Raw genomic sequence first — 14,949 nt, forward strand, 5'->3', positions numbered from 1 at the left:
TGTGTTGCATATTTGAAAATCAGTAAAGAGAGATCTTAAAAAGTTATCACAAGAAAAAATATTTGTAACTATGCAAGGTAACAGATGTTAACTAGACTTATTGTGGCGATCATTTCATAGGACCAGAGCCCACTATCATAGGCAAGAAAGAATCCTTAGTGGGTCTATAAAAAACTTTTTATTTATCCATTTGAGAGAGAGAGCGAGAGAGAGTGAGCGCACAAGTTGGGGAGAGGCAGAGGGAAAAGGATAAGCAGACTCCCCACTGAGCAAGGAGCCCGATATGGGACTCGATCCCAGGGCCCTGGGATCATGACCTGCGTCAAAGGCAGACACTTAACCATCTGAGCCACCCAGGTGCCCAGAAACTGTAGTGTTTAAGCCATTGAGATTCTGGGATGTTCTGTTATAGCACCATAACCTAGCTTCTCCTAATGATAGACATGCCTGGATGTCAACCAAGTGACAAACCAAAAGCCAAGAATAAAATTGTGGCAAGAACGGTTTTAATTAGAAGAGTTAAAAAAAAAAAAAAAAAAGCCAAAGCCCAACAACTATAGTCTTTCATTTAGAACTTTCTAATGACTTTGATAAGAAAATCAATAAAGGGAAGTTATTAAATGTGAAAACACTTCCTCCTTATGTGTTTTTGGTTGAGATCCATCTCAGGGAATCAAATAAAAGAATCAATGAAATATTCTTGTGTTCAATTCAGAATCTGATCGTGAACACCTAAACTGTCAACTGTGTCAACGAGACAGTTTTTCATGTGAAAACAGGACACGCAGGGAACATCGATTTCTCTCTTGGTGAGGAAGCCACCTTGTGTCTCACTTGCAAGAGACATTTGAGTTCCTTAACCCCTCCCAATGCTCAGCATTTCTCCACATCTCAAAATGTCCAACCTAAAGTAGACACATCTTTTTCTCCAACACCAGCTGCTCTCTAAGCCACTACATGTAACTGGCAAGACATGCTACAACTTGTTAATCCTCCCAGAAGATGGGAGGTCAAAGCACCTTGGCACAGACTCCATCTACACTCCAACTTCTTCAGCCCAGCGCCAGTGCGACGTGGTACTCGTTACGCACAAGACAACACCGATCATATCCACACCCACAGGCAAGGACGCGAGGATTTATGCTCAGCTTTTCACAGAGTTCCCAGAAAAATGCAAAAATACCATCTGCTTAAATCCAAACAACTTCAAAATAAACTCCAAGTGGGTTTTACTTTGTTTTGAACCTGAAAAAGAGAGGCAGTCCAGGGACTGTGATCAGCAGGGCCCCGGTTTGTACTATGTACAAAAGACGACGCTCCCCGCTTCTCTGCCAGCCCATACGTTCATGTCCTAACACTCTGTAAGGACACAAGACAAAACACATTCAAGCTCTGGGCAGTGGGGTCTACATGGCCCAACAGCCGCTGCTTTTCTGAAATCAGAGCACGCAATGTAATATGCAAAGCTTCATATCATAGGAATGATACCAGTCACCAAGTACTGAGAGTATTTGAACACGAAGTTTATTTAAGCATAAAACACATTAAAAATTATTTGGTTGATTTGTCAGAGAGAAGGGTCTGGGTGTGGGATGGGAGGTGGGGTTCCCCAGGTCTGCAAACAGTATCCCGAGTGGCCGAGCTGCCATGGCACGGTGCAGGGACACGAGGGTAGCGAAGGAGCCCGTCATCAACAGGAGTGAGCAGCACATGCGTAGCACAGTTCAGGCACTTCCAAACACCAGCAAGATTCCTTAGAGAGTCAGACCTTCCAGTAAATGCTTCTCGAGATTGCTCCAACAGGCCCTTTCTCGGTAAAAAAACTATGATCCAGAAATAGCACCGGCTTGAGAGATTTTTCTGATTAGACGTCTGGTCAGACTTCCCTAACCAGAGTTGTTGTTGTTTTTGTTTTTTTTTTCCTTTACTGGTTTTTCATGGGAACCAAAGTTTCCAGTGACAACAGTCTGGACATTTTGGGCAAGATACCTGCTTTCCGCAACTGGCTTTTGGAAGCCCCATGGCGTACTCTGAAAGAGGAGGTGGGCATTTCACACATTTCTGGGACTCTGACTATTGGAGGCAGGTGGTATCGCTTTGAGATGCTGGACACTTTCAATCAGGATTTGACTTAAGGGCACACACGTTTTATCCTACGGGGGGGTTGAAGTAAGTAAATTACAGTACTTTATATAGCAACCTTGAGTTAATTATGAGGTCGCGCCTGATTTATAGACAAAATGCCATAGTGAAATCTGGGTCATGATGAGAAGCAGCATCCAAACTTGAAGTTCAATAGAAGAATTAGAGGCTGTGAACAGAGAGGAACATAGTAAGTCCTATGAAGAAAGATAATTCTTTGATAGGAATCAGAGTATCTGTGGTACTCAGCTAAATGAATGAACCCATTCTCTTCATTGCCAAGAACTCACTTTCTCCAAATGGTGCTGACCAAGGCAGGAAAGAAGCAGAATTAACTCGACCTTTAGCAGAGTCCTGCTAACCTCAGGGAAACCCATGTGCTAAGGCGACTGCAAGAAATCTCGGTTTGTTGGATCAACCATCCCAGTCCCAGCCACAGCCCAGGTAGACTTGGTGACCAGATTTAAGGCCAATATTTGGTCCTGAAATAGAGCTCGCCAAGATGGTGCTAGAATTCCTTGGCATTCCCCTCGTGTCTCCATCTTAATTTCTGGGATTTTCATAAGCCAGTTGCTGACTGAGTGGGCTCCCCGGGTGAGCGTCCCCTCCTCAGGGGAAAGGGCTCCCTGTGCCCAGCTGCCTGCCCGGGACAGGGCATGCATCTACCTCTACAGCTCTTGCCGTCCTCCTGCAGGGTCCCTGTCACACAGCTGCACAGAGGCCCGTCGACTCGGCTCGTGCAGATCTGCTCACACCCTCCATTGTCCTCACACCAGTCCAGCCCTGGAAAAGAGCAGCGGGTCAGGTCAACCGCAGGCAGGTCAAATCTTGGACATGGATCTCAGGGCAAAGCTTTAAACAGAGGACAGCAAGAAAAAAAGCCCAGTGCCACTGTGGCACTTTCAGAGCCAATGAAAAGGTTTCACTGTGGTGTCCTCCACTTTTGGTCGGTCACCAGCTTCACGTTGTTAGTGGAACCGCACCCAAGAGTTAGTCTGAGCCTTCAAATCCCATTGTTTTAATAATTTATCATGTGTTTTGGGGGACATACATACTTTTTCTCCTAATAGGTCCCACTGAAATGATCTGTTCTTTAGGTTCTTTGGTATAATCCATGGCAATCCTGGAATTTTGTGGGCAAGTCTGAAAGACAGAACACCGGAGGGAAAATTTCAGACAATTAAGCTGATAACTTATTCTTCACCACATCTCCAGCCTCCAAAAGAGGCAGCGGTTCCAGCCTCAAGCGCTATTGCTGCTCCGATTAATTAGAACCAATGCATTCTTGATCCTGGAGCCCACTGGGACTCGGGGCTTTATGTTGAACAGAATTAAATATATTCTCCACATAAGACTTCGATTCAAAGAGGCTCCCTTCCCAGGGATGGGGATTGTCGGATCACATCTGGCAACAGGGTAGGCAGCTGCATGTCTAAGAGGCTTGGCCACAATTCACAGCTTGATTCTGCAAAGGCTGGGAAAGCACAGGGCTGGAGTGCTAAAGATTAGGGAGCACATCCCAGGGCAGTGAAGTCTTAGGGACGCCAGCGTCTGTGGTGGGGATGTAAGCCTGGCGTGGAAGGGAGGATTGGCTTGTCACCTCATTCCAGCAGCCCTTCCAGGAGCCCCTACAGAGCCCCAGGCCCTGGCGTGGGTCTGGATGAACTGCGGGAGAGTCACGGTCTACAGAATGCCTAGATAAAGTACCCTGAACCCAGGAGTTTGTTTCAATCGTGCGCTGGAGCTTGGCCCCCACAGTTCCCTTCAGATTCAGGTGGCTTGGCTCCTTGAGACTCTGGTGTGGGTGCAAAGGTCCTTAAATGGGGCCAGTTTTGCCCCTTCCTCGTGCCAGATACCCTGGAGGGGTATTTGGAATGCTGGGAGGAATTTTGGGGTGTGGCAACTGGGGAGGAGGTGCTTTTGCCTCTAGTGGGTAGAGGCCAACGTTGCTGCTAAACATCTTACCACACACAGAACAGTCCCTACAACCAAGACTAATTTGGTCCAAAAGGTCAGTAGTGCTGAGAAACCCTGGTCTAGGGCTATGCCCACAACAGACTGACAGTTCAGAGACAGAGAAGAGGAGTAAAAGGACATTATTCTACCGCATTCTCTCTCCTCCTCTCTCACCAAAGAGGACTGCTGCTCCTAGGTGTCTGGGGAGGATTTCAACTTAGCCACTTTCAGGAGCCGTGAGTGTCACAGAACCCTCGGGAGCCAGCCAGAGCCTGGCGATCGTGATCCTCGTGTTGGGCAAAGCGGGGCAGTGAGAAATAAAGCGAGGCATTTCATTTTCATGCCCTCACTTACTATTTTACAGGAGTACTTTTCAGAATCGCACAGTGACACTGCACAGTGAAGATGAACTTCGTCATAATCCCCAATGAACTTGAAGACAGTGACATGAAAGCGACAGGTTAGGGAGACGCCGTTCTCCTCGATGCCTATGGTGTTATCTTTAATGTTCTGACACCTGTTCAGGAGAAAATGGAATCTTTGCTTCACACATTGGCTTCTATTTCATATAAAACCGTCATGATAGGTAAGAATGTCTTTGCATTTGAGAGTGACCTCTGGACCGTGTGGGTTTCTCATTTACTACCACTCCCATCTACTTTCATAGTTTGTTTCAAAAGCATCGAATAACATCTCAAATTAGTATCCTAACTGCAGCTAAAAGCAGGATGACTGCAGGGACTGTCCCCAATCTCCCCAGAGCTTCAGTTTCTCATTCTGCCTCTTACGGTGCCCTGCTTTACTGACACCAGTTCTGCATTCACGCCATCAGTCCTCACCTTGGCTGTACTTTCTCTGGGTAATTATCACATAGGGGAGGGTCCCCTGATTAAAACCCTACTGGGCCATAACCACACATGTTCAAACAGGTGGGAGCTGGAGGAGAAGTCAGAGCAGTCCCAGATGAGCTAAGATGTGTGCGGCAGGTGGCCGCCTCTTTTCTCCCCCGGCCCCTACCCTTCATGGTATTGGGTCAGCGGACAGTGACAGCTGCCGGCCTCCCTCAGGCACACATGGAGTTCCTCAAATGTATCACAGCCACTTCTATCCCACTCTCTTTCCATGTGCAGTTTCCCCAGTCTGGAAGTCTTCCCATGCGTGCACAGCCCTGTTCTTTCCCAACACCAGTCTGTGGCTCCCCCTTCCCTACGGATACCCCCTAACACTGCCCTGACCACGTGGGAAAGGTGGCTTTTCCTGGATTCCTGGAGCACAAGAATCCAGATGCCATCCTCACTGGGTCTCGAAACACCCTGCAGGGCACCCAAGATGGATCTAAACATCTTTGCGGATGAATGCACGAGTGAACGCATGACTTGTGCCAAGGCTGGCCAAGAAGTTATCTAAAAATGATGACGATAAAAAGAGTGGCTTTTTTTTTTTTTAATCTTTCCTTCCCCAAGCCCACAGGATTAAATAGCTTAGTGATAAGGAAAATTAAAAACCGGAGTTATCCTCCAGCATCCCCACACCTATTAGGTTTTGTAATTAGTCTTCAAGGCAATAGTTTCTTAAGTGTTTTGAAATTAAAACTTACTTGCCATACTTTTCCTTGTCACTGTTATTCATTTGAGTAATCTTAATTGGTCCAAAGTTTCTAAAATGCTCACAGCCCTGCGATCATCAGACAGGCCTTCCTTCTTAACCAGACCACCCCCTCCCAGACAGATGACTTGTTATTCAGGTACCGGAAATGCACGGAGCAGAAGGAAGGCCTGGGGAAGCAGGGACAGGCTCTGTGGATGCCTGGCCTGATGTGCGCACACAGGCCAAGCCCTAGAACCCTTCGTCCACCATCAGAGAAACAACCATCCTTTCCTCTGTCCAGATGCATTAAGGGGAGAGAGCAGCGACGGGCATGGGGGAACTTCTGAGTCCCTGGAAGACAGGGGTACCATCGTTGCCCTCCACTGAGCTGGAGAGGAACACCTCACCCCCCACAATTCTGAAGTGAATCCATTTTGCTGCTCACATGTTTGTCACTGTACATTGGTTTTCCCATGGGGCAAGTTCACTGGGAACACGATAACCAAATCCCTCCAAGAAAGGTCTGAAAGACTCATGAATTTAAATTCCCTCCTATGACAAAAGCAAAAAACAGTTTCATCTGAAGGCCTTTGTTCAGACCCTGGGGGAGGCTGAGGTGTATGAACACGTTCACTCACTCACTCTCCTCGCTGTATGCCACTGCATCCTCCAAAGGAGACACAGGCCCTCCAAGAGGGCTGGCATCGGCACAGGTGCTCAGATCTGAGCTCTTTCACTTTGGGAAAGGACTTTGATGGGAAGGAGAGGCATCCAGCCTGTAAGCCACTGAGGAGTCACCACGTCCTTCCCTTCACCTCTGAAAAGCCCAAGAATCAGCTCAGAAAGTCAAAAGCCTCTGCACCCCAAGCTACAAGTCCCATCCGGCCAGTGAGGGAGGCCATGTGTCTTCATGCTTGGAAGGATCCTTCTCTGACCCTGACTTGTTGAGTTGCCCTGGGTGAACTATGTACCTAACTTCTCTGCAAAGTAGTAGATATTCACTGTTTGCCCAGAACATTGCCTTCTTTTGAGAAACTATTCCTTTTCAACCTCAAAGCTGATTATAGTACCCACAGCGCTCCCTGACCACCTCAGGGTCACTGTCAACCCAGGCTAGATCAGGACATGCTACCCCCTCAAAATACTGAGTATTTTAAGGTGAAGGAGTTTGAGAAAATGGCAGAAGCAGAAAGGTCACAGTGACCTTCCCCTGACTCTACTCCCCTGAAGCAGGTCACAAAGCCCTCAGGTGACAGGAGCCCTCCCTCCTGCAGGAAAGGAGCATCCTTACCTCCAAAGACAGAGAGACACCAAGAAGAATCCTAACTAAGAGGCTCTGCTAAGCTTTCCCCAGTTTACTACACTTACCACATACCCTTTGACCTCTCCTACTTCTCTGTGGCTGTCCCCGCTTCATCTAACCTAGCAGAAAATACTCAGGTTCGACCACTTGTTTATGTCCTGATTTCCTTACAGAAGCTTCTGTGTCACCTAAAACCTATATTAAATAAATGCTGTTCTTGTTTAATTCTCAGAACCAGCCGGAACTACTGTTACTTGACATAACCAGTTTTTAAAAAATTAAAATAATTATTGTGATTTGGTCTATAGTCTTTTCTTCTGATTCATTTCTTCCATAAATTTTGTTACATAACCACTGTGTTTCAGGAAACACAGTAGGTGCCAGGCATTTAGTGGTGAATAAGAAACTCCTTGGTTTTATAGGCTATTGTAGTTTCTTCTACTATTCTCTTCTTAGACTCCATTATTCTAGTTCTTCTCAAATTTTGACAGAGGTGTCCTGTTGACCAACCATCAGTTCTTCTCATGACATGCTTAGGTGATCTACATTTCTCTTAAGCTGAAATCTGAAGTAGGCAGGGCACAATCCCCTCTCGGATCGCATTGCAAATAAAGCATTTTGTAGTTAATGCCACAAGGACTCCGGAATCTGCTACCAAGTTGCTGTGTGACTTTAAGCAAGTTGCTTGGTCTCCCTGAGCCTCAGCCTGCTCATCTACAAAGGGAGGTTTACAATGTCTACCTCACAGGCTGTTAAGAGAATTCTAGTTCATGGATGCTAAATACAAACATTAGCTCCCATTCTCTTCTCTAAAAACTGATGTTGATCGATCCTTATGTAAAGGGCTCTTGAGACTTGTCCTCTGATAAGAGGCCACTCACCCTCCTTCAATGATGAAGTATCGGAGTTTGTCATTGCTGTCGCGGGAGGGGGTGGCATAGCATTTGTTCAGGGTCAGGATCAAGTGTGTGGAGTCAGCCCCAACCACGAAGACCCCTACATACAGCACATCTCGAGTTGTCAGCACCACTTCGCCCTGGCGGTAAGGGTGTTTGTAGGAGGCATTTTTGTAGAGGGCCATCTTGGTGGTGAAGCTACCTTCTTGGGTTGGAACTGTAAGGTTAATGACACTAAAAGGGAAATGATCATGAGTCCAGGGCCTCCCAACAATTACATTTATTCAATTACTACCATTTTCAAGCTGAAAATGCAGAGGGAAGGCAAAGTAGACGATAGTGAAGTCCAAGTCCAAAATGGTACCCCAAATGGCAAGCTACACGTGGCCATTAAAATTAAAATGAAATAAAATTTGAAAAGCCAATTCTTCAGCACCCCTAACTACAACTTCCACATATATCTACTGTAATAGATAGTAATACAGTATATTTCTATCATTGTAGAAATTTCTAATCCATAGTGCTGGTCCAAGGAATTTAGGTGCAGAAAACATGAACTACTTCTTCCCTAGTGTTTCAAAGACAAATGCCAGCAAGCAATTTTGTTTATGCTAACCTTGACTGTCAAGGAAAAGACAAAGCAATGCGCACAGCCCATGAGATTCTTTACCTCAGCATAGGCTTCACAACAGAATCTAAGGAGATCTTGATATCCAGCTCATAAGCACAGGAAAATTCCACATTGATCGTCCGGTCCCTAGTGATGATGTTGCCAGTGTTGTTGGCACTTTCGATCCAGATTGTGTTTTTATACATGATATGAGTGCCATTGGACTGCCGAGCAAAGGAAGGTCAGAAATCATTAAATGTGCGAGTGAGTATGTGGCTTGCATTTCAAACCCAACCCACAGCCCTGAAAGTGGAGAAGTGGCTTCGTTCCATACATAACTGAGAGGCTGGTACAAGTCAGGACGGAGCTAGCTTCAGCATTTACTAACAGTAATGACGAAAGTATTGCAATGGATGTCAACAGCACCCTTCAGTCTGATAACCTTGAGTGTCCACGGAGGCTGAATACACGTACCCTGAATTCTAACTACCACCAGCCCCAGTTATCTGTGGGAAACCAAGATGGGGACAGCATGAAGTATTGCCATCCCGGGGTAATATAAATCTTCTTTTTCAAGTCCTAATCCAAAATCTCTCCTTCACCAAATCTTCTATCAGACCTTCCCACAAGGACCACGATGAACAAAGGCACGTCGCACCTGCTTGCTCCTTTCACTCCTTGAGAAAGTGTTAATGATCCCGATTATATATATACACATACCTGTTCCTTCCTGGTGTCATATATATATTTATCTTCCTTCCATATATATATATATATGTGTATATATATATATATATATATATATATATATATACACATATATGTATATGACACCAGGAAGGAACAGGAAGATAAGCAGGAAGATGCTTTGCCAACCTATACATTCGATAATCTGACATGAAAGGACGGGGTCTTGTATTTCTGTAGCCAACTCTTATATGGTGTCTGGGACACCCTTACCCCCCAAAACTCTTCCTTTACCTGGAAGAGCAAGAGAAGCACGAGGAAGGTAACAAAAATGTGTTAACGTGCAGGACAGAGGATGACAGCAGACAGCGCAAACAGAGGACGGGAGACTGTCACTTATCAAGATCTCTCAGTTCAATTAACCACTCAACACCAGATGATTCTCCTTGATGTCTTTCATATCAGCTATGCTTTGTGCTGTTTTCCATGGAGGATATTTCTAAGGAGACCACCCTGAAGTTGGCTTTAAAGACACCCAATGTGCAAACATCGGGGGCTGTCACTACCTCGGCCAGATGTCCTTTCCAGCCCGAGGTTCTCACCTGCACAATGTTGCCGCAGTTCCCTTTGGTGTTGTTGATCTGAAAGGAGATGAAATCTTCCCCCTCGATGTGGGAGCACTGTCTATCATTGATCCTCACGCCCTCCCTCTCAAAGCCGAGCTGGAAGAGTTTGCACTTAGATATGGATACTTCCATCTGGGATGGCTTGCAGGTCACCTCTGCATCAATGATGTCATGGGAGTCTGCGGGGAAGAGTTACAACGAAAGGCAAGTCAGGGGGAGTTGGTGGTGCTGCAGGGGCGGGGGGCGAGGCATCCCATGACCGTTTCCTTGAGAAGAGGCTAATGATCTTCTCACAAAGGCTGGGCATTTCTAATGAAGCTTTGATGCAACCATATGAGTGTGTGAAATCATTCAAAGCAATAACTGGGATGTTAAGCTTTTTTAAAAAAAAGATGGACCAGGGGCGCCTGGGTGGCTCAGTGGGTTAAAGCCTCTGCCTTCGGCTCAGGTCATGATCTCAGGGTCCTGGGATCGAGGCCCGCATCAGGCTCTCTGCCCAGCGGGGAGCCTGCTTCCCTTCCTCTCTCTCTCTGCCTGCCTCTCTGCCTACTTGTGATCTCTGTCAAATAAATAAAATCTTTAAAAAATAAAATAAAATAAAAAAAGATGGACCTAATAAAGTGTGTTTTGTCTTTTCTTCCCAAACCCAGGACCTTGCCCCACTTTGGTGGGAGCTACTTCCCTGTGAGTTGTGCACCACATCTGGCTTATCCTAGAGGGGCTAAAGGACGTGCCCCCGGGGAAAGCAGCCGCAGGCCACTCCTGGAGCCCCCATGGATTCCCAGGCACCTGCTAGGAGACTTCTGACATGATTAGGCCAATTGACATTTTCTAGGAGTACATAAACACAAGCTAAGGAGCACTATAGAGACAGAAGCATTTTAGCTGCTCAGGTAAAGCCCTTGAACAGCACCCCTCTAAGGGACTTTCAGTCAAGTAGGATGCTGTAATTCAGCACATGCCTTCTCAGTGATCTGGTTCCAGCCAAGGGCACGAGGTTGGGGGTGTAAAGTAGCACCCCCTTCAGGCCAGCATCATGGGTGCGCCCGGCGGGGACAAAGCCCTTCCTACCTTCTGGATGTTGCCGTTGGGAACGGGTGTTCACTATTTGCTTCAAACCCTGCAGTTGCTTCTTCAGAACCCATTAATCTGGCTTTCAACGAGTCTTAGAGCACCTGGCACTCTTGCTCTGAGGGTTTCGTGTTTGCGTCAAACTGCCTGACTTCCCCGTGAGACTATAAGATCGATTTGGATCTCTGATGTTGAAGAGGGCTTCAGCTGAAACTGGCTGACTCGATTCATGTACACATTTAGGTGTTATCACTTATTGAAGAAGAGGCTGTAGCTATGAGGAAATGAACATTAACCTACTTTGAAGACATCAGATTGCTTCCTCGTTCTGCCTCAACAGTCATGAACGCTTCTCGAGGTGGGTCTCTAACTAGGGCGGCTGTGTGGGCTGCACCCCTGGAGCCCTTCTGCGCAGCCCCCTGGCCTCCCTCAGGGGCCCGGGGTCTGGGAGGGGAGGCGGCAGGTGTCACTCACTGTTGCCGTAGGGGGGCGGCTCCACGCAGCCACACAGCTCTCCTCCGTTTTCCAGCTCGCAGGTCCGGTTGGGACAGTCCGCCCCCACACAGGGATCTTCAACCACTCCTGCTAAAAAGGAAAACACACAGAAGCACGCACGACTTGATTTTCACACCCATGCTCGGCAGCAGGTGGCTGCACTCTGGACTTGCCACTTTCACGGAACTGGCGGTCGTCAGATGGCAGCTGCGAATGAGCAGACGGGGCAACTTTCCAGAAAGTGATGACAACACTAGTGATCGGGCCCTGGCTCCGGGGCGGGCGCTGGGCTTCATGCTTCGGCTGCAGTATCTCCTCCAACCCTCACAACTGCTCTGCGAATTAAGTACTATTTCACAGCGGCAATGAGCCCAAGGTCCACACAGTGGAAGTTGAATGGTGAGGCTGGAACGCAGAGACACCGTGAACTGCCAAGATCTACCCCGATCCTGTTCTTACCACATTGGTCTACCATTACGTGCATTTGTATCTTTGCACTCAGACCGAGTAGGGCCCAACCATTTATCTCCATACTCCCTTGCCCCCAGCCTCCCCAAAGTTGCTGCTCAGTAAGTATTTGTTAAGAATGAAAATTTTAGGACCGCTAAAGTCCCAGAGAGGTCCTTCCGATAGGACTTTCCGGTCTGTTTTGATTCATGGTCTATTTTTCTCATAAACTTCTATGTACTTAATTTTACAAAAATAGACAAACCAAAACCTACACACAACTCGCCAGCACTGACTTAGATTAATTGTACTGTTTTGCCAACAAGGGTAAAACTGTAAGTAAAAAACAAATGTATGTGGAGTGCCATCATCATCGTACGATAAACAATTATTTCTGTAGCAGATGAGTCCGCAGACCACCTGCAAGATTGTCAACTCCCCAGTTTAAGAAACGCTAATTGAGAGCATTTTCTTTTAGACACTCGTTTCTTTATTTAAAGAACCTCTCTCCCTATCAGATGTAATAATCCTCCTATTCATCATGGCATGGGATGGTGAGTGCTAAAGAAACAACAACTGTTCAATCCCAGCATGAGCCAAGTTAGCTTCAAGAATTTAAAAACAAAGCAAAACCCGGTGCCGTCTCAGATGCTTCTCCTGACTCAGCTGCCGTGCCCCTCTGCTAAGTAACTCATTGTAGATGGGTGGGTGTTTTGGGATGGGTTGGCATCGCCCTGTCTTAATTCCCAGAAAGACAGCTAATGGAGAGCCACGAGCATAATCTAAATACATTTATTTTTAAAGGCTTCCTCTTGTAAAGATCCTTTCACTTGACCAGTGTGTCCAGTAGTTCCACCGTGCTAAGCACACAGCAGCCACTCAATGAGTGTTATGGCTGATTCACATGACATGAAAACAACCCAAGAGAATAACAAAGTGAGACCAAAGCCCAGAGAGGAGAAAAAGCTCCTCCCTTACAAATATGGTGGTCCATACACCAACTGCCAAATAAGACATGCCCTTACACAGAGGGAAGTTTTTAAAGTTTCAAAACAGTTTATCTTAAACTGATTGAAAGTATTGCTTATTAGCACAAAAGGGTAAAATATTAAAATTACCCAAAAAATGATGTTGATTTTCAACAGAGACTAGTAATTTGTCAAGAGTTTCTGAAATCATTGGATACATATTCTACTCAGCTCCATTGGTTTTAGGATCTGAACTGAGTGCATCCCTATTCTTGGTCAGGTTTAGTCTGCAGATTTACTGAAATGCATGCAATCTTGCAATGTGCCAGCTTTCTTGGTGGGACCAGGAGGCACACCAGGTTAGTACATTCTGTTGGCCACAGTATCATACTGCATTAATAAGACAGGTGACTATTTATTTATATGGACACACATGCATATGATACATTTATATATACATGTAAACATTATATGTGTTTCTACACATATTTACTCCATCTATATGATTCACTTAGTAAGAAAATGAGCAAATAGTATAATGGATATACACATCAAAATGATTTTTTTTCTTTTTTTAAGAAGATTTTATTTATTTGACAGAGAGAGAGAGATTGTGAGAGAACACAAGCTGAGAGGAGGGGTAGAGGGAGAAGCAGGCTTCCTGCCAAGCAGGGAGCCCGATGCAGGGCAGGAGCCTGACACAGGGCACGATCCCAGGACCCCGGGATCATGACCTGAACCAAAGGTAGCTGCTTAATGACTGAGCCACCCAGGCCCCCCCAAAATGATTTTCTTACTACAGAAAAAATATAAGAATTTATAGATCTACTGGGTGACAGGCATTAAGGAGGGCACGTGATGTGATGAGCACTGGGTGTTATAAGCAATGGATGAATTACTGAACTCTGCATCTGAAACTAATGATGTACTCTATGGTGGCTCATTGAATTTAAAAAAGGAATCTATAGATCATTGGCTTAACAGTTAATTTAATATATGTACAATCCCTTTAGAAATCCAACCACAGCTTCCTTTCAAGGAAGGCAGATAGAGTCGCTTCAATTCCAACTCAACTTGTTGCTTGCCACATGCCTTCCCTTTCTGAGCTGGGCTCTGACCCATGTTCAAGGAGGTAAGGAAGAGCTAGATTTGGGATCTGAAAGCAATCAGGATGCCATCCTCTGTCCCTCTACCTCAACAGTCACTGGATGGGTTCTCCTCCAACCCAAAGAACCTCATCTGCCCAAGCTGGTTTCCCAAATTCCATAGCTGGAGAGGAACGACAGGTGGGTAAGCCTCCCCTGAAATGCTCTTCCCTCCCCCCCAAATCTCTGCTCTAGCTCTCAACTCTTCAAGCCTGGACGCAGACCTCTGGCTAAAGGTGGAGGCCAGCCGGGCAGGCCTAGCCCCAGCAGTTTTACCAGCAGAACTATTCTTTTCACTTAGAAAAGAACCAGCAGAAATAAAATAATTCTCTTACAGCAATTCTCCTTCTCGATCCACTCGGTGCTGAGGATCCCAAAGGAGCGACAGGACTCCCCGTAGGCGGCCAGCGAGCCACAGAGCTGGTACTTGTGGTGGTTGTAGCAGCCGTCCAGGTAGCAGGACTCGTAGAAGGGGAGGGGGTCGAGAAGCCCATAGCAGGGCTGGAAGAAACCCTTCATGTCCGTGAGCTTCAGGCAGTAGCCATCACCCTGCATCTTCTGGATGTGCACGTTATCACACATGGCCGCGTACTGTGAGAACTGCAGCTCGTTGCAGCTGGGGGCGAGAAGACTGGTCAGACGAAGCGAGGCCAGAACAGCCACCCAAGATACCCGCTGGGAGGGAAGACCCCACCTGTTACCTCGTCTGCTAACCCGGAAGTCAGCGAAGTATGCGGATTCCAACGCTAATTGGCTATGTGATCTTGGGTAAATCAGGTGCTACTGGTCTCAATCTATCCATCTAAGAAAGCAACATGTAATTCCTATTGTTGCTATCACCGGGAGAAGGGAGGGTAAACGAAAATAATGGGCTGGTGGCCAACGTGTCAGATAAAAGGCAGATGTTGATACGAAAACCGTTCACCTTTGATAGGATTGATAACCATGAACAGGTATTGATATAGTAACCAATCACAACCATAATAATAATGAGAGTTACTATTATTAATCAATAA

General features: G+C 46.4%; 1 protein-coding gene across 2 annotated transcripts in view; it reads right to left on the bottom strand.

Annotated features, from left to right (window-relative positions):
• Positions 1-1,503: 1,503 nt before the first annotated feature.
• Positions 1,504-14,949, bottom strand: part of LOC308350602 (alpha-tectorin) — a gene marked incomplete at its 5' end in the record, with an annotated part of 68,272 nt that continues 54,826 nt past the window's right edge. The window contains 9 exons of one of the 2 annotated variants that reach the window (XM_080816061.1): positions 1,504-2,311; positions 2,809-2,925; positions 3,198-3,285; positions 4,453-4,615; positions 7,870-8,118; positions 8,555-8,718; positions 9,784-9,986; positions 11,353-11,463; positions 14,269-14,549. In XM_080816061.1, the coding sequence (XP_080672187.1) occupies positions 2,211-2,311; positions 2,809-2,925; positions 3,198-3,285; positions 4,453-4,615; positions 7,870-8,118; positions 8,555-8,718; positions 9,784-9,986; positions 11,353-11,463; positions 14,269-14,549 (1,477 nt within the window). In that variant the 3' untranslated portion in view covers positions 1,504-2,210. Of the gene's footprint in view, positions 2,312-2,808; positions 2,926-3,197; positions 3,286-4,452; positions 4,616-7,869; positions 8,119-8,554; positions 8,719-9,783; positions 9,987-11,352; positions 11,464-14,268; positions 14,565-14,949 lie in introns of both variants that reach the window. The other variant, XM_080816062.1, reaches the window with a different exon arrangement.

This window comes from Martes martes, assembly GCF_963455335.1.
Source record: "Martes martes genome assembly, chromosome: 10".
Taxonomy (NCBI): domain Eukaryota; kingdom Metazoa; phylum Chordata; class Mammalia; order Carnivora; family Mustelidae; genus Martes; species Martes martes.